This window comes from Hypomesus transpacificus, chromosome 11 (assembly GCF_021917145.1).
Source record: "Hypomesus transpacificus isolate Combined female chromosome 11, fHypTra1, whole genome shotgun sequence".
NCBI classification, from domain to species: Eukaryota; Metazoa; Chordata; class Actinopteri; order Osmeriformes; family Osmeridae; genus Hypomesus; species Hypomesus transpacificus.
Window position 1 is genome coordinate 1365128 of NC_061070.1, and position 27195 is coordinate 1392322.

Genomic DNA, 27195 nt, shown 5'->3' on the forward strand with positions numbered 1-27195 from the left:
TCCGTGGAACGCCCTCTACAAGCTCTCCGTCAGCCCTCGTAGAGCCTCGGAGAGCTTGACGTGCACCTCCTTAATTTTGTAACTCTCCGTCGTAGCTACGGAGACGGAGACCCCCTTGGCTGTGATTGTAAAGTTTTTACAAGTTTACAATTCATATTTCAGCTAAACGGTACATGTAAATCAGAATCTGAATTAAAATGTGATGAGAAATGGGCAGTGTAGTTGCTTAAAATGTGCGTATTTTATTGATGGAACGGCTAATTTGTAAATTTGCTCCGACTTTTCGGTAACCTAGGTAAATAAACACTCAACGACGTCTAAACAAAAAACCGTTGCGCCACCTACTCTTCTGGCGGTGAATTGTTTTCAGTACCCACAGCCTACGGAGATCCATAAACACAGTCTATCCATCCGTATCCGTGCGCCCGCCCATCCGTAAACGGAGACGCAGAAGCATATTTCGGCCTTGAGTGTTTATATGAGTGTGTGTTTGTGTGTGTGTGTGTATGTATGAGTGTGTGTGTGTGTGTGTTTATGACTGTGTGTTTATATGAGTGTGTGTGTGTATTTATATGATTGTTTGTGTATATGACTGTGTGTGTGTGTCTATGACTGTGTGTGTTTATATGACTGTGTGTGTGTGTGTCATACCTGGGGGTTGTCCTGCATCCTGGTGTGAAGGTCCTCCATCTCCTTCTGCACCTGCCACACCCTGTCCCCCATCTCCTGTTCACGACTCTGCAGGAAGACATTCACTCTCACTACTCCAGTGTGCTAGGTCACATTCTGTTTCACTACTCCAGTGTGCTAGGTCACATTCTGTTTCACTACTCCAGTGTGCTAGGACGCTTCCTGTTTCACTACTACAGTGTGCTAGGTCACTTCCTGTTTCACTACTACAGTGTCCTAGGTCCCTTCCTGTTTCACTACTACAGTGTGCTTGGTCACTCTCAGTGTCACTACTACAGTGTGCTAGGTCACTTACTGTTTCACTACTACATTATCCAGGTCACTTCCTGTTTCAACTCAGCACTCTCTCCCTCCAGGAGCACCAACACCTCTTCATATATCTTGAAGGTCCTCTCCTCCCTCCATCCATCCCTCCATTCCTTTCTCCATCCACCCCAAAGAGTATAGAAGAACAAGAGGCGAAACTCTGATGCTTTTTTGGTAACAGCTACTAGGTGACGCTTTGGTAGTGCGGCCGCCATTTTGGGGTGAATATCCGAACTGGAGTTACTAGACAACAGCACAGATAGTTACATACTAGCTAGTTATAGCTAACAGATCATTTTATGTATATGTTTTGTGTTGACGTTAGCTAGCTAGCTTCGGCAGCTGTGTACCTAGCAAGCGTTAGCAGCATTTGTATTGGTTAAATGTACGTAGTTAAATATCAGCTAATATTCAACTGTAAAGTATACACCTTTTAAAGGATCCCTTGGTAAATCAGTCTCTGCCGGGTAGAAAGGGAAATGTTTGAAAAAATAAAAGGTTAACACCAACGTTTAGTGGCAAAATCCTTTGTTATGTATACACAATTATTTTAGATATAGTATACCTTTAGCTAGCTGGCAAATACTGAGGATAGCCTACCGAAGTTGAGTTAGCCAATGTCGATTCTAGCCAACGTTAGTTTGCTAGTTTGTTATTTTCCTCTACATTTGCATTTTCCATTTGCAAGTCACAGTATTTCCCACCCCTGATAGTGTAACCGAGTAAATAATTCCTCTTTCAAGTAATAAGCCCCCGTTGAAGTGTTGAGCATTAAGTTAGCTGCACGGTCTGTAGAGATCTTGGGACAAAGCCACTTTTTGGTGTTTTGCTAATGCAGAATTGGGTCAAATAAAAACAGTAAAATAGACGTAATGAGTGGCACATAACGGTAAGTATCATGGCGTTTTATTTTGTTTTATTTTTAACTTGTCCAGTGGGGCAAGGACTTTTCTTTTCCAGACTTGCCCTACAAAAAATCCACTTGTCCCGGACAAGCTAATGTCAAGCCCTGTTGACTAGACTCTTGATACAGATCAGAATCCATCATCTTGGACACCCAAAATCAGCAAATCTCACAGCCAAATCAGCGCAATAGAAAATGTGCTTCAAAGAATTTCAAACCAAACTTTTTTTGTGGAAAAAAAGTGGAAGACTTGTCTGTAAGTCTTTGAAATAAACAATTAAAAGGGATTTGATGATCACTAGTCTAGTGATTACATTAATCTTTGTTGTAATCATTCAGTTTTTTGGGGGACAAAGCAGCTGTTATTGCCAAAAGCGAAAGCATACTAGTGGACTGCCGAGTCGCTTTCATCCCAAAATGGCGGAAACGTAGCGCTGCTACTGGGCACTGGTCTTGCAATGGAGCATTCTATTGGCTTTCTCTTCTTGTCAATATAAGTTATTTGTCCACCCTCCATCCATCCATCCCTCTATTCTCTACTCCCTCCATCCATCCCTCCATCCATCCTCTCATCCCTCCTCCATCCTTCCATCCTCTCCTCTCCTCCGTCCATCCATCCATCCAATCCTCTCCTCCCTCCATTCATCTCTCCATCCTCTCCTCCCTTTATCCTCTCCTTCCTCCATCCTCTCCTCCCTTTATCCTCTCCTTCCTCCATCCATCCTCTCCTCCTTTTATCCTCTCCTCCCTCCATCCATCCCTCCATCCTCTCCTCTCTCCATCCATCCTTCCATCCCCTCCCTCCCTCCATCCATCCCTCCATCTTTTCCTCCCTCCATTCATCCCTCCATCCCCTCCTCCCTCCATCCTCTCCTCCCTCCATCCTCTCCTCCCTCCCTCCCCTCCATTCATCCCATCCTCCCTCCATCCCCTCCTCCCTCAATTCATCCCTCCATCCCCTCCTCCCTCCACCCCCTTCCTCCCTCCATCCTCTCCTCCCTCCTTACCTGCAGCACCTCCTCATATCTTTGGACCGTCTTCTGCATATCGTCCTCCTTCTGGGAGATCTGCTTGTGCAGCTGGGAGACCTCCTCCCTGTGGCCGGTCATGAGTTCAGCCTCCACACCCTGGGCCCTTCCTGGGGGCAGAGACACAACCGGGTCAGCCACACCCTGAACCCCTTCTTCTGGATACTTTCCGTCACAAGTTCCGTTACCAATACTAATGTTAACAATTGGTTGGGTTTGATTGCTCTCCAGGACTTACGATCCTCATGTGATGCCTCTCTTGTGGTTTATTGCTTCAATAATGTATCTGTCCCACCACTATACTAGCTGAGCAATAGCGCTAAGACAGGGAGTTGACAAAGTATTTAGCTAACTGGCTGGTAGCTAGGCTAGTAGCTGGCTATCTGGTAGATTCGATGCTTAGAACGACAGGATTAGCAGCTACAGTGGCGCACATGCTCCGTTTTAGAGTTGAAGAGCTATGCTAGCGCTAGTAATACTTTTCTGCTAAAACTGACCAAAATACAAGGTGCTGATACCACAAGAAAGCATATCAAGCTAGCTAAATATGAGAAATTGTCACCCTGGCAGTGCCTGTGGCATTTTGATTTGCAGTTAGTCTGCAGTTCTAGAAGTCAGCAATCTCCTGTAAGCTAACTAGCAAGCTAACAAAATACAGCCTGGGCAGGTAGCAAAATAACTTTTTTGTTTCTGATTTATTTACATTTACATTTTGTCATTTATCGTTCACTGCGTTGGTCGTGTATGTTTGCGACGTTCCTGACTGTGCCTATATAGTTTGCTACCGTTAGCGGGACTTTTCACCACAAAAAGTGCAACGGAACCTTCCAGAAAGTAACAGCATTTGGTAGGGGGGACATAGGGTTTGGGGAGGGTGGGGGCTAAGGGGGGGTCTGGCCTAGGACGGGGGTCTGGGCTAGGGGGGAGGGGTCTGGGCTAGGGGGATCTGGGCTGGGGGGATCTGGGCTTGGGGGATCTGGGCTTGGGGGGGCTAGGGGGGTCCCACCGATGGCCTCCTTTACTGCAGCGTCCAGATCCCTCTCCTTCACAGCCAGCTGCGTGTTGAACTCCCTCATCAGTTGCTTCAGAGACGAGCTGTGTCTGGCTTCCACCTCCTCCACCTCCAGTCTGGGGGGAAGACAGGGAGGGGCAGGGGGGGAGACAGGGGAGGGAGAGCAGGGAGGGGCATAGGGAGAGACAGGGGAGCAGGAGGAGAAGGTAAGAAAAGGAAGGATGAAAAGCCGGATGCGAAAATAAAGAGAGGACATCAACACATTAAAGTTGCAGTCAAGTTACTTCAGACCCTCCCCCCACTGTCGTTCTAGATCAACCTACTGAAGCTTCCTGTCGTTTCAGATAAACCTACTGAAGCTTCCTGTTGTTCTAGATCAACCTACTGAAGCTTCCTGTCGTTCTCCTCGCCCAGCTCCTTCCTGACAAGCTCCAGCTCCTGCTGGTGCTCCCGCCTCAGCGCCCGCATGTCTTCCTGCAGCCGCAGGAACTCCCTCTGGACTTTCTGCATCTCAACTGTCGCCTCCGCCAGCTGGCTCTGCAGAGAGCCTCCCGGCCCGTCCTCCAGGAGGCAGTTTTTCTCCTCCTCCCTCTTGGGAGCTGTGGCGGCCCGGCTCCTGTCCTCCGAATCTCGGCCCAGACGGCTGAGTTCTGCTTGGAGGAGAGCGTTCTGCTCCTCCGCCTCTCTGAGCTTCTGCCTGATCTCTTCTTGCATAGCTGCAGTCTTATCGGGCTGGTTCTCCTCCTCTTTGTCTTCTTTCTGGAGGGAAGCCAGTTTCTGCTCGTACATGTCTTTCAGCCTCTGTAGACAACTGTCCCTCTCCAGCCTTTCCTCGCTGCGTACCTGTTCCAGGCGCTTCTCCTGCTCTTTCCTCAGCTCCGACATGGAGCCCTGCAGCTCTCTCCTCCTCTCCTCCAGGGCTTCCTGCCTGGTCATCTTCTCCTCCTCAAGCTGAGCCTGCAAGGTCTTCAGACTCTGCTCCTTCTCCTCTTCCAGCTGAGCCTGCAAGGTCTTCAGACTCTGCTCCTTCTCCTCCTCCAGCTGAGCCTGCAAGGTCTTCAGACTCTGCTCCTTCTCCTCCTCCAGTTGAGCCTGCAAGGTCTTCAGACTCTGCTCCTTCTCCTCCTCAAGCTGAGTCTGCAAGGTCTTCAGACTCTGCTCCTTCTCCTCCTCCAGCTGAGCCTGCAAGGTCTTCAGACTCTGCTCCTTCTTCTCCTCCAGTTGAGCCTGCAAGGTCTTCAGACTCTGCTCCTTCTCCTCCTCCAGCTGAGCCTGCAAGGTCTTCAGACTCTGCTCCTTGTCCTCCTCCAGTTGAGCCTGCAAGGTCTTCAGACTCTGCTCCTTCTCCTCTTCCAGCTGAGCCTGCAAGGTCTTCAGACTCTGTTCCTTCTCCTCCTTCAGCTGAGCCTGCAAGGTCTTCAGACTCTGCTCCTTCTCCTCCTCCAGTTGAGCCTGCAAGGTCTTCAGACTCTGCTCATTCTCCTCCTCCAGCTGAGCCTGCAAGGTCTTCAGACTCTGCTCCTTCTCCTCCTCCAGCTGAGCCTGCAAGGTCTTCAGACTCTGCTCCTTCACCTCCTCCAGCTGAGCAAGAAGGCTGTTGTTGTTCTGCTCCTGCTCCTTTACCTCCTTCTTCACTTCCTCCAGCTGAGCCTGTAGGCTCCTAATGCTCCTGTCCTTCTCCTCCAGCTGGGAGTTGAGCTGCTTCCTGATCTGGACAATCTTCTGCTCAGCCTTCTTCTTCAGCTCTGACATTTTCCCGGCGCCCTCCGCCATCAGCCTCTCCTCCTGACTCCTCAGCACCTCCTCTTCCTTCTTCTCAAAGTCCTTCTTCTGTACCTGCAGCTCCTGTCTGAGCCTCACCTTCTCCCTCTCCAGGGCCTGCAGCTTCTCCTCTGCCTCCTGGGCACGCTGGCTGGACTGGTCCTGGGAGAGCTGCAGCTGCCCGCTCCTCTCCTTCCTCTCAGCCTCCCAGAGGCTGCGCTGCTGCCTCAGATCAGCCGTGAGCTGCTCACACTCCCGGGTCCTAGCGGCCAGCTGCTGCTCCCGCTCACTGAGGGTCACGCTGCAGCGCTCCAGCTCCGCCCCCAGCGCACTCATCTTCTGCTCCTTCTCGCTCAGGGCCTGGTCCATCTCAGACTTGCTGATGGACTGACGGTCCCCACTGGCCTGCTCCAGCCTCCGCAGATCCTCGTCCCTCTCCGCCACCTGCCTCTCCATCCCCTCCAGCCGGGCCTGCAGGGCCTGGACTGTGTCGTGGTTCTGGGTGAACTTGGCCTCTGCCTTGCCCTTGAACTCTGACAGGTTGTCCTTGAGCGACTCAGCCTTCTCCGTGGCGGCCATCTTGTCCTGGTGGAGTTTCTCCATCCTGTCCTCCATCTGTCTTAGCAGCTCCTGCTGCTCCTGCTGCCTCTCCTCCTCCTTCCCCACTAGCTGGGTCTTTAGGTCCTGGACCATCCTCTCCAGGTTGCTGATGTGCAACGTGCTACTTTTAACAGTCTCTGAGATGGCAGTGTTCTCCTGGCTGAGCTGCTGCACACGGAGGGCTTTCTTTGAGAGAGCCTGAGAGTGCTTCTCTGCATCGGCCAGTAGAGAGACTCTTTCCGTTGTTAAGGCTTGGATTCGCTCCGTGTGCGCTTGGAGCTGAGAAGTCACCTGCTCTACTGAACTGCATAGCTTCTGGTTCTCCTCCGACCTCTGCCGGATACCCTCCTCTAAAGTGCGGATTCTGTCCACCTTGGTGAGGAGGACATTTTTAAGGTGCGCCACCCTTTTCTGACTGCGGAACACCCTGTCCTGCAGCTCTCCCACCCTGGCCTCCACCCGTTCACAGAGCTGACCCGCTGCTCCCTCCATCCTGGTGTGGATCTCCATACAGACCTGCTCCAGCTGCTGGCTGACTGCAGCGGACCGTGTCTGAAACTCCTCCTCCAGCGTCCGCCGCAGGTCGTCCTCAAGGGAGCGCGAAGCCTCCAGGGCCTGCAGCTTCCTTTCCGCGTCCTCGCATCTGTGGGACAGCGTCTGCAGCTTGGCCTTGCTCTCTTCCCCGGTCCTACTGAGCTGGTCCTGGGTGTGGTTCTTCTGGCTGAGGGTCTGGCTGAGGTTCCTCTCCAAGCCCTCGAGCTGCTGCTTTAGCCTGCGCTCCCTGTCCGCCAGGGCCTCCCGCTGGGACGCAGCCTCCCTCAGTTCAGCCTGCAACTTCTGTACTGTGGTCTCCCGGATGGCCAGCTCCTCCCTCAGGTCTCTCACCTCCTGCTGGGCCTGCTCCTGCACCTCCCTGCTCCTCCCAACCTGCTGGGACACCTCCTCCAGCTCTCGAGACTTCTCCAGCAGAAACCGGGCCTGCGCCTCCTGCTCCTGCTGCTGCAGCGCCGCATCCTTCTCCTTCAGAGCCACCTTGCTCTCCTTCAGTGCCTCCTCGCTCTCCTGGAGCTTCTTCTTAAGCTTCTCCTGCATCTCTTTTGCTTTCTGTTTAAATTTCTCCATCTTCGTCTCCTGAGCCTTCGACTTGCCCTCGATGTCTTTCCTGACATTTTCAATTTTCTTCTCGTGAGAAGCTTTCTGGTCTTCCAGCTGTTTCTTCAGCCTCTCCTGCAGCTCCTGCCCAGCCCTCCACTTCTCACACATCCTCTCATCTTGCTCCGAGAGTTCCTTCCTAGTCTGCTGTAACTGCAGCTCTGTCTCCTGAAGCTCTTTCACTTTGAGCTGAAGAGCCTCTTCCTTCTGCAGACAGTCTCTCTGTGCAGCCTCCATGTGTCGCTCCAAGTCCTCTAGCTTGCTGTGACAGCGTCTGAGCTCGTCTGTGAGCTGGTCCAGCTGAGTATTGCAGTGGTGCAGTTCTTCCTCAGCATTCCGAGCGGCCTCCAGTCTCTGCCGGGTCTCCTCCAGGTCCCGAGCGTTGACGTCGCGTTCCTGCAGCGTGGCCTCCGCCTCCTCCATCAGCCTGCTTTCTCGCTGCAGGTGCTCCTCCAGCTCCTCTTCTTTTCCCTGCAACGCCGTCTTCAGCTTGTTCAACTCTTCTTTCAGTGTTTTCTCCACACCTCCCAGAGACTCCTGGTGCTGCAGCCTGACCTCCTCCAGCTCCTTCCTGTGCCGTGCCTCCTCCTCCTGCAGCCTCTTATCCAGGGCCTCCTGCTGCCCAGCCTCCAGGCCTGGCCTGTGCTCCTGCCCCAGCTGGGAGGCCTGGTCTGCAGCCGGCTCACTCTGCGCCTGACAACTCTCCAGCTCCAGTATCCTCTGGAATGAACACATCATATCATTATGCACATATTCAGCAATGTCCCGTTATTTTAAACAATGTATATTTTGTAAAAAATAAAATTTAAGGCTGAAAAGGCTTAAGAAGAAACATAACCTAATTGCAAACCTATGGGTATTCAAACTGAGACCACACAGCCTTGATACATTCTATGGACTTCAATGTGAACTATAGCTTTTCAGTGACTAAGGCGTGAGCCTCACCGTCCTGGCTGCCTCCAGGTCTAACTCTACCTCCTGGGCGCGGCTCAGGGCGGCTGCCTCCAGAGCAGCTCTCTGCAGCTGCATTTCCTCCAGCTCCAGCACTGCCTGCTGCACCCGCTCCTTGGACGCCTGCTCACACACCTGCTCACACTGCTCCTGGACATAGGCACACACACACACAGGTCAGACACACATGCAAATACACATGTACACGCATGCACACACAAGTCAGACACACACACAGAGGTCAGACACACACGCATGTCAACTCGGGAGTACAACGGTACTTAGGAATGGTTTGCTTGACCCGATGTTAGTTTCCTCAAGGATCACAATGACTCTTGCTTAGAGACTCTTGCTCTTGTGGTTAGTGGTTACATTTTTGTACTATATTGTGATATGTGATATATTGTTTTTATTATTGTTGCTTGTTTTTCTACAGGTACACTTGCACTTATAGCGGTTCATGCTGTTTAATTGTAATTTGTTTAACTACATGCTCTTGCGGCACTTTTGATGTGATCATTTCATACACAAGGCTTACACACAGGTTCGAAAACTGGTTCTCGCCCCCTACAGTGCAATTCGGCTAGGTATACATCCGCGCTAAAATATCAAGGTGAAAGTCATCCAGCTCCCAACCCAACTTTGAGAATAGATTAACGGCAATATTTTTTTAATCGCCCGATAAGAGTCTCACGGTTAACGCCGATAACGGCCCACCACTACTTTAATTACAACACAAATAACGACTCTTTTAGAAAACTAACCATTTCTTTGTCGCTGTTGATGTCTTCAGTATCGTCTGGATAGTAAAACTCAGCTGACTCCTCGATATTGCTCATTTTGAAGATGACGTCAGAACAGGGCAATAATAATCCGTATCAGACCGGCGATGAGGTCAATTCACCTTATTCCAGAAGTCACGATGGGCGCGGCCATCCGCGTATTCTCATTTCCGGTTTAGATACTTTCCGTTTTATAACGGTACTAAAAACAGTGTTTCCCCTAGGATTTTTTTTAGCAGTGGGGGCAGTTCAGGTCTAACATGTCTTAAACAGGCTCTGGTACTAAGGCTCTGGTACTAATTTAAGGCTAATAGAGATGCCCTGCGTCAACTGCAGTTCGTGACTGCCATAACAAGCTGGAGAAAACGGAATCAGACCCTGTATTATCATTGTTTTGACCATGGAAAGAAGAGGTCCGAGTGTTGTGGGCCGACATACTTTGCATCGACCTCCAACCAAAGTTGAGGATCTATGTCCCTGGCTGAAGGCGCTGAATTTAAAGACTCACCTAAGTTTCCTTTTGTCTGCTCGTATCACTCACATCAAGTGTGTAATAAGAGATAAACTACCTAGGTTATATTTTAGTATGTTTTAGTATTCTTGATGTATGTTATTAGTAGATACAAGATTATAACCAAATGTATGGGAATGGCTGTGAGCAAAACAACTGCATCTAAATGTAAAGCTTTTGAAACAACGCAACATTAAAATGATTTATTATATGGTAATTAACGGTGTTAACGCAAACCCAAATTAACGGTGTCAAATTTTTTATCGCGCGATTAACGCTCTTTTTGACCTTGCAAACTTTGTAGTTTTCTTCACATTCTGTTGCAACAACCACTGACGTTAGAAAAACGACAATACAACACCGGATCTAGCTAGACCGGAAGCAAAACAACAGGCACGCCACACACACTTGTTTGGGCTTGCGAGCCGGCTAAAAAGTCGTAGCAGAGCCCGTTTACGGATATTAGACATTCTCTGGTAGTAGGCTAACGTTACATTTTGAGTTGATTGCCAGCGCCAGACGCCGAAATGGATGCCAATAAGATTCTGAATGGAAAGTTTACTTTTAAAAGGTTGCCAAATGGTTCCATTGACAAGACCAAAGTGATCAGTGTGTTCTGTCGTTGTGAACTGAGCTATCATCGCAGCATGTCGTGGAGTCTAAAATACCATTTTGATGGCCAAGCACACAGCTGGAGTGAATTCTCCGCCCGCTCGTCAAAGCCAGGCGATTGCAATGTTGTTTAAAAAAAAAAAAAAAAAAAAAAAAAAAACTTTTGCACAAAGCAATCCGAACCACTTTTCCATGGTGATAAAAGCATTAAAATTTGAAAAAATAATGGATGAAAAAGAAATCAAGGGACATTTAGAATAGATAAAAATGTGCGATTAATTGCGAGTTACCTATGACATTAATGCGATTAATTGCGATTAAATATTTTAATTGTTTGACAGCTCTAATTATTAAGAAGCTTCCCAATAATTAGCTGTAGACATAATACCTTGCCCTTCTCCCAGTCAAGTTTTACCTTTAATCCAGTTGTTGTTGGAACTCAAAAAATTTAGGCTCTAGTAAGACGCCACTTCGGATGGCTCAACCTCCCCCTAGCAACTCCTATTTGCAATAATCATTTGTTTATTCCAGCAAAAATTGACCCACGATTCTCCATCTTAGAAAACAAAGGACCACGTAGTGTGGACGACTTGTACATTGACCGTATATTTGCAAGCTTCAATCAATTAATCTCTACCTTACAGCTACATAAATCAGACTTTTTCCGGTATGTCCAACTACGGGACTTTGTGAAATCACATGCCACGTCATTCCCACAGATACCAAAGCCCAGCGGGATGGACCTGGTTCTCAAGGCTAAAACCCTGTCAAAGGGCCATATCTCCTATTTTTATAATTTACTGTCCTCCGCCGATGAATCTATTTCACGTAGGATCAAGATGGATTGGGAGTCAGAACTCCAATTTAACTTTTCTAAAGTATTCTGGGACGGAGCTATTGGAGCTGTTAACTCCTCATCTAGCTGCGCTAGACTATCACTGATACAATTTAAAGTTTTCCACAGGTTACACTACAGTAAGGACAAACTATCTAAGCTTTATCCAGACAAATTTGATGGGAATTGTAGTAGATGCTCGCAGACTCCATGTAATCTTACCCACGTTTTGGGCTTGCCCCAAGTTGTCTGAATTCTGGCAACTATTCTTTAAAACAATTTCAGACATATTAGGCATAACCTTAACTCCAACCCCACATATCGCCATTTTCGGAAAGCCCCCGGACGGCCTCAGTACCACAAACATTCAAAGTAATGTTATTGCCTTCGCCTACATACATCTATTAATTGTTATCCAGTGAAATTAGGGATTTATTAGCAAGAACGAATCCTTACAAGTACTCGGAAGTAACGAGTCCTCTCAAAGAGTTATTCGTTCATTTTCTCGTGGCCGTGCATCGGGACTGTTGCATAGGCTCGTCCAAGTAAACAGAAATGATTCGTTCATTTCCCGACTCGGTCTTTGGGTACGAGTCTTCGGATCATTATTCACGTGACCTGCATAGGCTCTGTACTGGTAGCTAGAGGAAACAAATGATTCGTTAATTTCCCAACTCGGTCTTTCTATGAGTCTTTGGATCATTTTTTCCACGTGACCCACATTGTATTTTTTAGTAGAGGACACAGTTTCCTCATTCCCTTTCGCGTGGCCGCTGTTTTAGTAAGACGTCAATGATATTCGCTCAAGTCATAATACTGATTGGTTTTGTTATTTTCACTTACATTTACACTTACAATTTAATGCTGTGTAATTGTTTGCCGTGATAATTAAATGCTAGTGTGATAATAAATGACCAAATCAAACAAACTGTCATGAAACATTTTAATGCAGGAATTTCTTTAAAAATAGTATCTGCTGGAGCACATATCATGCACTAACCTACATGAGAATATAATACGTGTTTGCAGCGGACGGATAGCCCCCCCTCCCGTTGAAATGAACGAATGACTCGAAAAAAGCATTGTTCATTCTACTGAACGAGATTCAAAGAACCGAATCAGTAAAATGATCCGAACTTCCCATCACTACTGCCTTCAATGCCACAGCTATGGCTTAACATTATTATGTCAAAAGATTTGTTTTTGGAGTCAGATGGCTGAGCGGTGAGGGAGTCGGGCTAATAATTAGAAGGTTGCCGGATCGATTCCCCGCCGTGCCAAATGATGTTGTGTCCTTGGGCAAGGCACTTCACCCTACTTGCCTTGGGGGGAATGTCCCTGTACTTACTGTAAGTCGCTCTGGATAAGAGCGTCTGCTAAATGACAAAAAATGTAAATGTAAAAAAAAAATCCTTTTCGGCGCTTTCAAACCATCAGTGAAGTGTGGCTAGCGACAGCAGCTTGCTTGCCTCTAGCAAACTTCTTTTGAATTAGCCAAATCCCCTTAAATTAATGTCATACGTTTTGGGGGGCTTATTTTCAGTTAGAAGACGGTATTGTTTGAATCGCGATTCCATCTGAAATACTACCAGTGACAACGTTACAGTAGCTTGTTTCAAAGGGGGTTTGCTTGTTTCAAAGGGGGTTCGCTTGTTTCAAAGGGGGTTCACTTTTTTTAAAGGGTGTTTTTAATGAATTATGCAATATGAGTAGGCTAAATGCTTGAAAATATCACTAGAAGGGAAAACGGACCCACCTGCAATTTCCCCAGAAATTGTACCCTCTCTAGTTATTATTATTATTAGAGCTGCATGCTGCCTAGAGGCCCATGAGCAGCACAGTCATGAGTGAAGAGCAGGTTCTGAGTTATGACATCATACCACAGCCTGGCTGATCCTAGCGAGGGCCTCCTGCTCCTTCTGCTCCAGCGCCTCTTTGTGTTGCTTCTCCAGCTCACAAACCTTCTCCTCCGAAGACTTCTGCAACACAAACAACAGGGACATCAGCTCTATTTGCTGCTATTGTCGAGCAGAATTAATTTTATCGTGGAATCCTTTGTGGATATAGTTTTGGCGTTGAAAGCTGAACTCAAGAAAAATTCAAGATGACTTACAAGCAGGGTATTAGAAACTGACCTGACCTGATAATACACTGCTATGAGTAACAGGAGTTGAAGAGGAGAGATGAGGAGAAGGTGAGGAGAAAGATGAGGTGAGGGGGTTAGGTGGTAAGGTGATGAGAAGGAAAATATGGAGGAGGTGGAGCTAAGGAGTTGGTAAAGTGAAGCTGGAGGAAAAGGTGGAGGTGAGGAGGAGAGATAGTGAGGAAGTGAAAAAGGAGGTGAGGGGGTAGAGATGAAAAGTAGGTGATGAGGAGAGTTGAAGAGGTTGAGATGAGGTGAAGGAGCATATTAGGAGGTAGGTTTGAGGGTAGAGAGCATATTAGGAGGTGGGGAGCCTATCTAGGGAGTAGGGAGCATATTAGGGGGTAGGGAGCATATTTAGGGGGTAGGGGAACATATACAGAAAAGGCTGATGATTTACCATCATGATGGTGACCACTTCCTGTTTGACTCGGCTGAGTTCCTGCTGCAGATTCCTCCTCTCCTCTTCCCCGGCCCGCTCCACATCCTTCACCTGCTCCTCCAGCTGCCTCCGCGCCTCCTCCGCCCGCTGGGCCACGCTCAGAGCTCTCTCCAGCTCCTCAAATGCTGCCGAGGAGGAGATGACAGGTCAGTCCTAGCCCAGTCCTGACCCCGGCCCCCAGTCCTGACCCCTGCCCCCAGTCCTGACCCCTGCCCTCAGTCCTGACCCCCGCCCCCAGTCCTGACCCCTGCCCCCAGTCCTGACCGCTGACCCCAGTCCTGACCCTAGACCACAGGACTGACCGCAGACCCCAGTCCTGATCCTAGACCACGGGTCTGATCCCAGACCCCAGGACTGCCCCCTCATCCCAGACTCCAGGACTGCTCCCTGACCCCAGGACTGCCCCCTGATCCCAGACTCCAGGACTGCTCCCTGACCCCAGGACTGCCCCCTGTCTCCTGTCCTGACCTGCCCTCTCTGAGTGTTCTCGGTGCTCCTGCAGCAGGTCCCTCTGAGCAGTGGCCTGCTGGACTCTGGAGCGCAGCGCTGCAATCTCCTCCTCCTTCATCTCCAGAGTCTCATGCATCTGCCTCTTCGTCTCTGCAATCACCATGCCCTGCACACACCATATATATATATATACACACACCGCATATACACACACGCACCTTATAAACACACAAACCACATATATAAATATACACGCACACACCCCATATACACACACACCCTAGGGCCGTCGTAGTTAACGCGATAATAAAGCGTTAACGTAATCTCACTTTAACGTGATTTTAAATTGTGCCGTTAACGGAGGTTTCTTTTTTACCCTGGGAATCACCTGTGACCTCGCATAACTTAGACTGCCGACGGTAGCTGAATGATGGAGAGAGGGCTTTTAGATGGGAAGTTCCATTTCAAAAAGTTGCAAGACCTGGTTCGGTTGACAAGACCAAGGCTGTGTTTAATAAATTGAATTAATTTGCGATTAATCGCGTTTAACTATATGAAATAATGTGATTAATGGTGATTAAATATTTGTATTTCTTGAGAGCCCTAATATATTTATATATATATATTTATTGCTGTCAGTTTAACGCGTTATCAAAGGTGTTAAAGCAAACCCATTTTAACGGCGTACATTTTTTTATTGCGCAATTAACGTTCTTTTTTGCCTAGCAATTGTTGTAGTTCTTTTCACATGTTTTGCAACAACTACTGATGTTAGAAAAACTACAACACCACACCGGATATAGCTAGACCGGAAACAAAACAACAGGCACGCCGCACACACTTATTTGGGCTTGCGAGCCGGCTAAAGACTATTGGCTAACGTTACGTTTTGAGTGGATGGCGAGCACGAGATGCCGAAATGGATGCCAATAAGATTCTGAATGGAAAGTTTACCATTAAAAAGTTGCCAAATGGTCCCATTGACAAGAGCAAAGTGATCTGTGTGTTTTTTTGTTGTGAACTGAGCTATCATCGCAGCAGGTCCAGTCTGAAATACCACTTGATGGCCAAGTACACAGCTGATGCAAATTCTCCGTCCCCTCGTCAAAGCCAGGCAATGGCAATTTTGTTTTCAATTGAAAAAAAAACATTTGCACCAAGCAATCCGATCCACTTTTTCCATGTTGATAAGAGCATTTAAATGAGAAAAAATTATTGGACAAAAAGAAATCAAGGGACATTTAGAATAGATAAAAATGTGCGATTAAATGCGATAAATCGAGAGTTAACTATAACATTAATGCTACTAAATAGTTTAATAGTTTGACAGCACTAATATCCACACATCCCATATATATACACACACACACCCCATATAAATATATATATATATATATATATATTAGGGCTGTCGAAGTTAATGCGATAAGAAACGCAATCTCACTTTAACGCAATAAAAAAATTTGAATTTTATTGAACAAACCTCCCAATGATAACAGTATTTTTTTCAAAAATTAAAAACTCAAAATGCCCTGCCAAATTATTATGCACAACAGAGTTTTAAAACATTTTATAAGCTGTAAAGAACTGAAATTGGTAATTTGTTGAATTTGCAGGATTAGGAGGTCATATTAACTGAAATCAAAAGCTATTTCAATTAAAAACATCTTAACAGGGCAAATTACATGTTAACATCTGTGCTCGTGCCTTGTTCGTTTCCGCGAGCACATTTGCAAACAAATTTTATTGACGTAAGCAAATAAATGGGGTGCTAGTTTACTCATTTCGGATTAGTTTCAAAATTATTCTATGAAAAAGCTAGTAGTATGAGCCAGGTTCAAGAATCGAAAATTTTTTTGGTGGGGAGATAGTTTTGAAAATGTTGACTGGAGTTAATAGAATAAAAATCCACCAGGGCCGTTGCTTCAAGCCGAGGGGTGGGGGCCTGGAGCGAAGCCATTCAGTCCCTTGTGGCAACGCTGCCGAATATCCAGAAGTTAAAGCCGGAGCAAGAACAATCTTTGCTGAGTTTTGTTGGTGGCCATGATGTTGAGGCCCTCCTTCCCACGGGGTTTGGGAAAAGTTTGATTTTCCAGCTAGCCCCGTTAGTGGTAAAAGAGTTGGCTAAGGCGAACGCTAGAGATTGGTTATGGCAGATCCAGAGTGGCTCTGGGCAGATCCAATAGTTTTAAACTTCAACAGAGTACCCGCCTTCAAGGAAGTTAATGCTTGTCAATAGAGCAATCCCAGACACATATATATATATATATATACACACACACGCACACCCCAATATACAGTACCAGTCAAAAGTGTGGAAACATTGAATGGGAAAATGTGTCCACACTTTTGACTGGTACTGTACGTGATGTGAACAACATGATACTTTGCCAACCTGTGTTTTACTTGTGTGTGTAAAAGTGTATCTGTGTGTGTGTATCTGTACGTGTGTGTATGTATGTATGTAGTGTATGTGTGTAAGAGTCTCTGTGTGTGTGTGTACAGTACCAGTCAAAAGTTTGGACACTAAACTGGGGAAAAAAATATATATATATACACACAAACACCCATATATATACATATATATACATATACACACGCACACACACAGCCCATACACACACACACCAAACACACACACCATATACACATGCACATTGTAAGCAGCTGTACCTGAATCATCGTCTCGGAGTACCACAGGTCCACTGGTGTGTAAGTGTGTATGTGTTTCTATGTGTGCATGTTGTGTGAGTGTGTGTTTCTATGTGTGTATGTCGTGTGTATGCAGGTCTCACCTTGTCCTGCTCCAGTTGTTCTATCAGGTTCTTGGCATCACGCAGCTGAGTGATCAGCTTGGTCTTCTCTGTGGTGTGGAGCTCCTGCAGGCAGGCAGGCAGGCAGGCAGGCAGGCAGGCAGGCAGGCAGGCAGGCAGGCAGGCAGGCAGGCAGGCAGGCAGGCAGGCAGGCAGGCAGGCAGGCAGGCAGGCAGGCAGGCAGGCAGGCAGGCAGGCAGGCAGGCAGGCAGGCAGGCAGGCAGGCAGGCAGGGAAGAAGCAGAGAGAGAGGGTTATCTGTCAGTAGAACCATGGAATCAGACCATGTCTGTCTTCAGGCTCAAGACAGGGTTAGGGTTGGACCTGTACTAGTAGATGGAGACATACACAGAGCTGCCCCCTCCCCCTCCCTCCTCCTAACCCCCTCCTTCCCTCCCTTTCTTCCTTACTTGTCCTGTAACGCCCCCCCCTCCCCCAGGTTCATCCGTTTTAGCTCCTGGGTCATATTCCTGCTTCCCACCAAGATCAACACATGCATCTTACTGTGGAGCACAGCTCCAGCCAGTCCCACACAGCTTCACATGGACCCACACTGACCCACACTGACCCACATGGACCCACACTGACCCACATGGACCCACACTGACCCACACTGACCCACACTGACCCACATGGACCCACACAGCTTCACATGGACCCACATGGACCCACACTGACCTTCACAGCTTCACATGGACCCACACAGCTTCACATGGACCCACACAGCTTCACATGGACCCACACTGACCTTCACAGCTTCACATGGACCCACACTGACCCACACTGACCCACATGGACCCACATGGACCCACACTGACCCACATGGACCCACACGGACCCACATGGACCCACATTGACCCACACGGACCCACACGGACCCACATGGACCCACACTGACCCACACTGACCCACACTGACCCACATGGACCCACATTGACCCACATGGACCCACACTGACCCACATTGACCCACACTGACCCACACTGACCCACATGGACCCACACTGACCCACACTGAGCCACATGGACCCACACTGACCCACACTGACCCACATGGACCCACACTGACCCACACTGACCCACATGGACCCACATGGACCCACACTGACCCACACTGACCCACATGGACCCACATTGACCCACACTGACCCACATGGACCCACACTGACCCACATGGACCCACAATGACCCACATGGACCCACACTGACCCACATGGACCCACATTGACCCACACTGACCCACATGGACCCACACTGACCCACATGGACCCACATGGACCCACACTGACCCACATGGACCCACACTGACCCACATTGACCCACATGGACCCACACGGACCCACATGGACCCACATGGACCCACACGGACCCACATTGACCCACATGGACCCACATGGACCCACATGGACCCACACTGACCCACATGGACCCACACTGACCCACACTGACCCACATGGACCCACATGGACCCACACTGACCCACACTGACCCACATGGACCCACACGGACCCACATGGACCCACATGGACCCACACTGACCCACATGGACCCACACTGACCCACATGGACCCACACACTGACCAAGCCAGCCCCACACTAACCCACACAAAGAGACCCTGCAGGGGCCTCATTTATAAAACTGTGCATAGAATTCACGTGAAAACGTTACCAACAAACGAAACACAGAAAGTGCGTGGGACAAGACGCTCGCACACTTAGTTTCCAGTAAGTTGGGTCCACCGGAGTGGGATGTGCTGTTTTTTTTATAAATCGGACTATTTTTGTGCGCACGCACATCCGACTCCGGTTTTCCTTGATAAATCACAACTTACTGGAAATTAAGTGCACGTGCGCCAGCGTCTTGTCCCACCCAAGTAACACCTATAATTGCCTATAAATGGTCATCACTGACAATCACTGACACGTCACAAATAAATATGAATAGGGTTCGGGTTAGAAACACTTTCAGATGTGGTAATTGCACTGATGGCCTCAACGCTTTTGCGCCCACTTCAGGCGTATTTGTTTCGCAATTTGCGCGTAACAGCATGGCGAGGTATGAACAAACATGGCACACTGAGGTAAAAGCGCAGACTGCCTGTCGCGGGAACTAGAAATGGCAAATTGCGGTTTTTGTGTCATGCATATGCATTCACGGGAGCGTCAAGGGGAAAGTGGGAGTTTCCCATAAAGAGATGGGAGGGAATGCGTTAAGTGCGCCTAATTATGTATTCCGCAGTGTGTACAAAAATTGCCTGTGAAAGCGCACCTCTATTTTGCAGTGAAAATTCTCCGCCTGTTAAAAGTAGGCGTAAACCAGGATGCGCATATGCCTCATGGTGAGCAAGACGAAGACAAAGGCCAAAGGATTTTTGCCACAAGGATCACACTTTTTGAGTTGAGTGAACACGAAATCATTACGCGTTACAGATTAAGCAGCCATGCAATATTACAGTTACTGGAAGAAATCAATAATTTCAAACAGTCATCGCTGTTTCGACTTTGGTGGCTGATCCACGATAGAAAAAGAGAAAGAGGCCCATTGAATTGCGCGTTTAAATGCTCGCAATGTACGGTATAGTGGGCGGAGAAAGGCGCTGATTACCCCGATGACTTGCATGTTTCGTAAATACGACGTAAACTGAAGTATCACAGCGCGCGCGCAATCTGCGGGTTGGCCTTGGTGCAAATAACGCTACGTTTGCGAATGTACGTACATGAGGCCCTGATTGTTATTGACAATGACAGGGGCCATTATCATATTGACAGTTATGACATGTTCACCTAATTATTTATGATAATACAATTCATAACATGCAAGAAGTGTTGAACGATTCTAGATCTATCAAATATTATTCCCGGTTCTTTTACATAAACAGATATCACCACAGGTACACTGGTGTGTGAATGTATGTGTTTCTATGTGTGTATGTGCGTATGGTGTGTGTGCATGTGTGTGTGTCTGTGTCAGTGTGTGTGTGTGTGTGTGTGTGTGTGTGTGTGTGTGTGTGTGTGAGAGAGATGATGAGTAGGGCAAGAAGCTGCCACGCTATTTAGCGAGGCTGTTAACCTCTGCTCTAATCCTAACCCTCTGCTCTTCTTGTCACAGGAAACCACACCACCTTGCTTCATCTACACGCACACACACACACATCTACACACACACACAAACACACAAAGATACAGAAAGACACACAAATGTACACACATACACCCAGTTATATCCACACGCACTCCCACTAGGGGTGGAACGGTACATGTATTCGTACCGAACCGTACGGTACGGGCTTCACGGTTTGGCTCGTGAAATTGCACGGAGAATACACGGTATAAAAATTAATAAAACTCACGTGCAAATTAATTAATGTAATGCGGAACTACTGTAAGATATTCATGTTCTTTAGGGACAATCTGTAGCCCCGCCTTAGCTCTGAAACTGATTGGCGCCGCCACCTGTGTAGCCGAGCTGTGCCTGAGTGAGTCAGAGATAGCTAGCAGCAGCACTAAAGACGTAGCCTATGCAACGCTAGTGCAAAATATGAATGTTCGTAGTGTAAGTATAGCGAAAAATAGCCTAAACTTTCCTAGACGTTTAGCTGCGGTACTAATGCTGAGGGCTCGCTGATATTGCTGTCTTACTAGAACGTGCATTTAGTCTAGCAGACTCTTTTATCCAGAGCGTAGTATCTATGAGTTGTTGCTAACGTGTGCTGATGTTGTACACACCCAATCAATTCCACATTTCCAGGCCTCTCTAGTTTCTACTCTGCCACGACCTTCTCTAGCTTCTCAGCTAGGTGAGTGCTTGTGTGCTGCTCATACAGGGGCCGTGTCTGTAGAACTGACGCTTTCATTTCCCACTCAGTCAATAAAATGAGCAGTCACCGTGAGGTAGCTTTCCGTAGCACGAGAAGTCCAACCATCAGTCGTTAGTGAAACGGAGGGTGCAGCTGACAACTCGCGCTCCATCAACGTCGGTGTTTTGTTGTATATGTAAGGGACCAGGGCCGGCGTTGCTGCTACTGTATCCCTGCCTGTGTTTGCGCTGTTGCTCAGCTAGTAGCCTGTCGTGGTGTAGGAGGACATATCGACAAGCGCATCATACATTTAGCTAAGACTTGCATGTACAGTAGTTAGTCTGGAGCCCTGCTTCTGCATTTTTGTTTTGCTTTTCCCCCCATTGTACCGAACTCGTACCAAACCGTGATGTCTGAACCGCGGTACGAACCGAACCGTGACTTCAGTGTACCGTTCCACCCCTAACTCCCATCCAAACACATGTACAGACACACACCCAGCTCCATCCACACACTCTCCCACACACGGCTAAACACACACCCAGCTCCACCCAAACCTCTTCCTATCCCAGACAAGGTTGCATTGTGTTGTGACAAACAGCACTGGCACCAGTGACACCCGACCCCACACCAGTGTTTTTCCTAGGATTCTTTTCATGGGGGGGGGGGGGGCTATACCAACATTTTGCACATGCAACACTACCACACGGTTACACATCTGACCACACTGTTACACACCTGACCACACTGTTACACACCCAACACTACCACACGGTTACACACCTGACCACACGGTTACACACCCAAAACTACCACACAGTTACACACCCGACCACACGGTTAAACACCTGACTACACTGTTACACACCCCAACACTACCACATGGTTACACACCTGACCACACTGTTACACACCCAACACTACCACACGGTTACACACCTGACTACACTGTTACACACCTGACCACACTGTTACACACCCAACACTACCACACAGTTACACACCCAACACTACCACACGGTTACACACCTGACCACACTGTTACACACCTGACCACACTGTTACACACCCAACACTACCACACGGTTACACACCTGACTACATTGTTACACACCTGACTACACTGTTACACACCCCAACACTACCACACGGTTACACACCTGACCACACTGTTACACACCCCAACACTACCACACGGTTACACACCTGACCACACTGTTACACACCTGACCACACAATTACACACCCCAACACTACCACACTGTTACACACCTGACCACACTGTTACACACCCAACACTACCACACGGTTACACACCTGACCACACTGTTACACACCTGACCACACTGTTACACACCCCAACACTACCACACGGTTACACACCTGACTACACGGTTACACACCTGACTACACTGTTACACACCCAACACTACCACACGGTTACACACCTGATCACACTATTACACACCTGACCACACTGTTACACACCCAACACTACCACACAGTTACACACCTGACCACACAGTTACACACCTGACCACACTGTTACACACCTGACTACACTGTTACACACCTGACCACACTGTTACACACCTGACCACACTGTTACACACCTGACCACACTGTTACACACCTGACCACACTGTTACACACTACCACACAGTTACACACCTGAACACACGGTTAGACACCTGACCACACTGTTACACACCCCAACACTACCACACGGTTACACACCTGACCACACTGTTACACACCCAACACTACCACACGGTTACACACCTGACCACACTGTTACACACCTGACCACACTGTTACACACCCAACACTACCACACGGTTACACACCTGACTACACTGTTACACACCTGACCACACTGTTACACACCCAACACTACCACACGGTTACACACCTGACTACATTGTTACACACCTGACTACACTGTTACACACCCAACACTACCACACGGTTACACACCTGACCACACTGTTACACACCTGACCACACTGTTACACCCCCCAACACTACCACACGGTTACACACCTGACCACACTGTTACACACCCCAACACTACCACACGGTTACACACCTGACCACACTGTTACACACCTGACCACACTGTTACACACCCCAACACTACCACACGGTTACACACCTGACTACACTGTTACACACCTGACCACACTGTTACACACCCAACACTACCACACGGTTACACACCTGACCACACTGTTACACACCTGACCACACTGTTACACACCCCAACACTACCACACGGTTACACACCTGACTACACGGTTACACACCTGACTACACTGTTACACACCCAACACTACCACACGGTTACACACCTGATCACACTATTACACACCTGACCACACTGTTACACACCCAACACTACCACACAGTTACACACCTGACCACACAGTTACACACCCGACCACACTGTTACACACCTGACTACACTGTTACACACCTGACCACACTGTTACACACCTGACCACACTGTTACACACTACCACACAGTTACACACCTGAACACACGGTTAGACACCTGACCACACTGTTACACACCCAACACTACCACACGGTTACACACCTGACTACACTGTTACACACTTAACACTACCACACGGTTACACACCTGACCACACGGTTACACACCTAACACTACCACACGGTTACACACCTGACTACACGTTTACACACCCATCACTACCACACAGTGACACACCTGACCACACTGTTACACACCTGACCACCCGGTTACACACCTGACTACACTGTTACACACCCAACACTACCACACGGTTAAACACCCAACACTACCAGACGATTACACACCCAACACTACCACACTGTTACACATTTACATTTACAATAAGTCATTTAGCAGACGCTCTTATCCAGAGCGACTTACAGGGAGTACAGGGACATTCCCCCCCGAGACAAGTAGGGTGAAGTGCCTTGCCCAAGGACACAACATAATTTGACACGGCCGGGAATCGATCCGCTAACCTTCTGATTACTAGCCCGACTCCCTCACCGCTCAGCCATCTGACTCCCGGTTACACACCTGACCACACGGTGACACACCTGACCACAAGGTGACACACCCAACAGGACCTACCTTGGTCTTCTCCAGCTCCTGCAGCCTCTCCTGCAGCTGCTGCTGCAGAACCTCGTTCTCACTGCCCAGTTGAACGCTGCGCTCCTGATGGGTCCTCAACACTTCCTTACACCTTTACACACACAGAACAGGTTACAAACACATACAGACACACAGGAGAGGAAACACACACACAGGACAGGTTACACACACATGAGATGGTATACACACAGAAGAGAAAACAAGGTGATTTGAAAACAAGGAGATTTGAAAACGAGGCGACAGCACCTCTGGAGGATGTTCTCCTGCCTCTTCACCCTCTTCTGCAGCGCCTGCAAGGTCTGGCCTGGACCCCCATCGCCCCCTGCTGGACGGGACGTTAACACCACAGTCAAACACCATGGTCACACACACTCACCACAGTTACACACACACTCACACCACACTTACACACACAGTCACCACAGTTACACACACACACTCACCACGGTTACACACACACTCACCACGGTTACACACACACACTCACACCACAGTTACACACACACACACACCACGTTTACACACCCACACCACAGTTACATGCACACACACACCACAGTCAAACACCACAGTTACACACAAACACCACAGTTACACGCACACTCACCATAGTTACACACACACCAGTCAAACACCACAGTTACACACACACACCACGGTTACACACCACGGTTACACACCACGGTTACACACACAACACCGATCTCACCATCACTGGCGCCTGAGTCTGCTGCAGGGTCTCTGGAGGGGCTCTGGGGGGTGGTAGGGTCTGCAGTCTCCTGGCCCAGGGATGGCTCACTGTCCTGGGTCATGGCTCCTCCAGCAGCCCCCTGCATGCGCTTCTTCATCAGGGCCACCTGCCATGAGGAAGCACACGTTAGGTCAGGATGGAGGACTGTTTCAGGAAACCATGACAACATCCAACACTCTTCCTGGGGTCCACACAAAGCAGGACACCATGACAACATCCAACACTCTTCCTGGGGTCCACACAAAGCAGGACACCATGACAACATCCAACACTCTTCCTGGGGTCCACACAAAGCAGGACACCATGACAACATCCAACACTCTGCCTGGGGTCCACACAAAGCAGGACACCATGACAACATCCAACACTCTGCCTGGGGTCCACACAGTACGACATACAGACAAAAATCCACTTGATTTGATATATACATACATACATATTTGTTCTGACCTCTAGGCATTTAAATTAAGATGTATTATTGCAAGAGGTCATAGAATGCAAAACCGAGTTTACCCTGTCATAGTTGAATAACGACAGTTCGGTGGGTAAAATGAACATACAGAGAACCTCAAGTCCCATTGACGCCTCTTTCCTATGTAAATCTCACTATTTGAAACTGCCGCTGTAAAATGGGCGGTTTCCAAAAAGCCACGAGTTGACGTCAACTCAGTGGCTCGACCTTATTTGGCTATGGTCTGTACCTTTGTCACAGCCCAGAATTTACATAAACATCCGACCGTATGCTCATCACAACCGCAAGCTGTAAATATGATTTTGTGGCTAACAGTTATTAGCAATGCTAATGTATCCTGTATCTAGCTTAGGTAGAATGTATGATGATTTAGTTTATAGGCAATGGGGCTAATATTATTTTATTTTCCTGACTGTGTTTCATTCGAATAAATAACCTGTTGTCGTCATTTAAATCTACAATTCACAATGCATGTTTGGATATGTTGCGTCTTTGCTCCGCAGCTTTGCTCATTGGTTGTTTTACAATCAGCGCGCAGCTCATCTAAATATTAATGAGCATACCATAAAAGGGAGAAAACCTTAGCCCAACCAATGTTACATACCCTATTCAGAGACTAAGGAACAGTGTGAAATACCCTATAAAATCTTTCTATAACCCCTTTAAACATGTGTTAATAGTGACACCTAGTGATGGGTTTAGGTGTAGCATTTTGCATAGTTTTTGCATTGTACATTTTCTACATTTTATATTTTCTACATTTAATATTTAAAGCAGCTGAATGTAACATGTCTGCTGGGAGGTATGTGTGTTACAGCTGAATGTAACATGTCTGCTGGGAGGTATGTGTGTTACAGCTGAATGTAACATGTCTGCTGGGAGGTATGTGTGTTACAGCTGAATGTAACATGTCTGCTGGGAGGTATGTGTGTTACAGCTGAATGTAACATGTCTGCTGGGAGGTATGTGTGTTACAGCTGAATGTAACATGTCTGCTGGGAGGTATGTGTGTTACAGCTGAATGTAACATGTCTGCTGGCAGGTATGTGTGTTACAGCTGAATGTAACATGTCTGCTGGGAGGTATGCGTGTTACAGCTGAATGTAACATGTCTGCTGGGGGGTATGTGTGTTACAGCTGAATGTAACATGTCTGCTGGGAGGTATGCGTGTTACAGCTGAATGTAACATGTCTGCTGGGAGGTATGTGTGTTACAGCTGAATGTAACATGTCTGCTGGGAGGTATGCGTGTTACAGCTGAATGTAACATGGCTGCTGGGAGGTATGCGTGTTACAGCTGAATGTAACGTGTCTGCTGGGCGGTATTTATGTGACAGCTGAATGGAACATGTCTACTGGGAGGTATGTATGTTAGAGCTGATGGGAGTTCACTATACAAACAATTAGTAATATTCAGTAAATCAATGTGTTTAACCAAATCTCCCACTTCCCCCCCTCCCACACACACATCCATACACACACACATACCATTCCATACACACGCACCACTCCAAACAGATAAAACACACACAGCCTAGATAACACACACACACAGCCTGGATAACACACACACACAGCCTAGATAACACACACACAGTCTAGATAACACACACACACAGTCTAGATAATACACACACAGCCGAGATAACACACACAGTCTAGATAACGGAGTCAGATAACACAGTCAGAAAAACACACAGTCTAGATAACACACACTAGATAACACACACTGTCTAGATAACACAGTCTAAATTACACTAGATTACACAGTCTGAATTACACACACAGTGTAGATTACACACACAGTCTAGATAACACACACACTCTAGATAACACACACATTCTAGATAACACACACACTCTAGATAACACACACATTCTAGATAACACACACACTCTAGATAACACACACAATAATAACAAACACTACCTGTGTCTGCAGAACTGTGATCATCTGATCTTTCTCCTCCAGCACAGAATCAAACTCATCCTGCAGGTGCTTCTTAGCCTGCTGGTCCATCTGAAGCTCCTACA

General features: G+C 47.8%; 1 protein-coding gene across 6 annotated transcripts in view; it reads right to left on the reverse strand.

Annotated features, from left to right (window-relative positions):
• The window catches only part of golga4 (golgin A4), a 63632-nt gene that overhangs the window by 11177 nt on the left and 25260 nt on the right, over window positions 1–27195 (reverse strand). For 5 of the 6 annotated variants that reach the window (XR_006956805.1, XM_047030325.1, XM_047030323.1 and 2 more), the window contains 13 exons: window positions 27092–27190; window positions 24648–24795; window positions 24185–24263; window positions 23918–24029; window positions 16975–17058; window positions 14198–14345; window positions 13688–13854; window positions 13025–13123; window positions 8399–8554; window positions 4326–8173; window positions 3935–4056; window positions 2908–3038; window positions 652–738 (listed from right to left, as the gene is read on the reverse strand). Coding sequence is in view for 5 of the 6 variants with exons in the window: in XM_047030325.1 (XP_046886281.1) it covers window positions 652–738; window positions 2908–3038; window positions 3935–4056; window positions 4326–8173; window positions 8399–8554; window positions 13025–13123; window positions 13688–13854; window positions 14198–14345; window positions 16975–17058; window positions 23918–24029; window positions 24185–24263; window positions 24648–24795; window positions 27092–27190 (5280 nt within the window). In the remaining variant the exon portion in view is untranslated. The remainder of the gene's footprint in view (window positions 1–651; window positions 739–2907; window positions 3039–3934; window positions 4057–4325; window positions 8174–8398; window positions 8555–13024; window positions 13124–13687; window positions 13855–14197; window positions 14346–16974; window positions 17059–23917; window positions 24030–24184; window positions 24264–24647; window positions 24796–27091; window positions 27191–27195) is intronic. The other variant, XM_047030322.1, reaches the window with a different exon arrangement.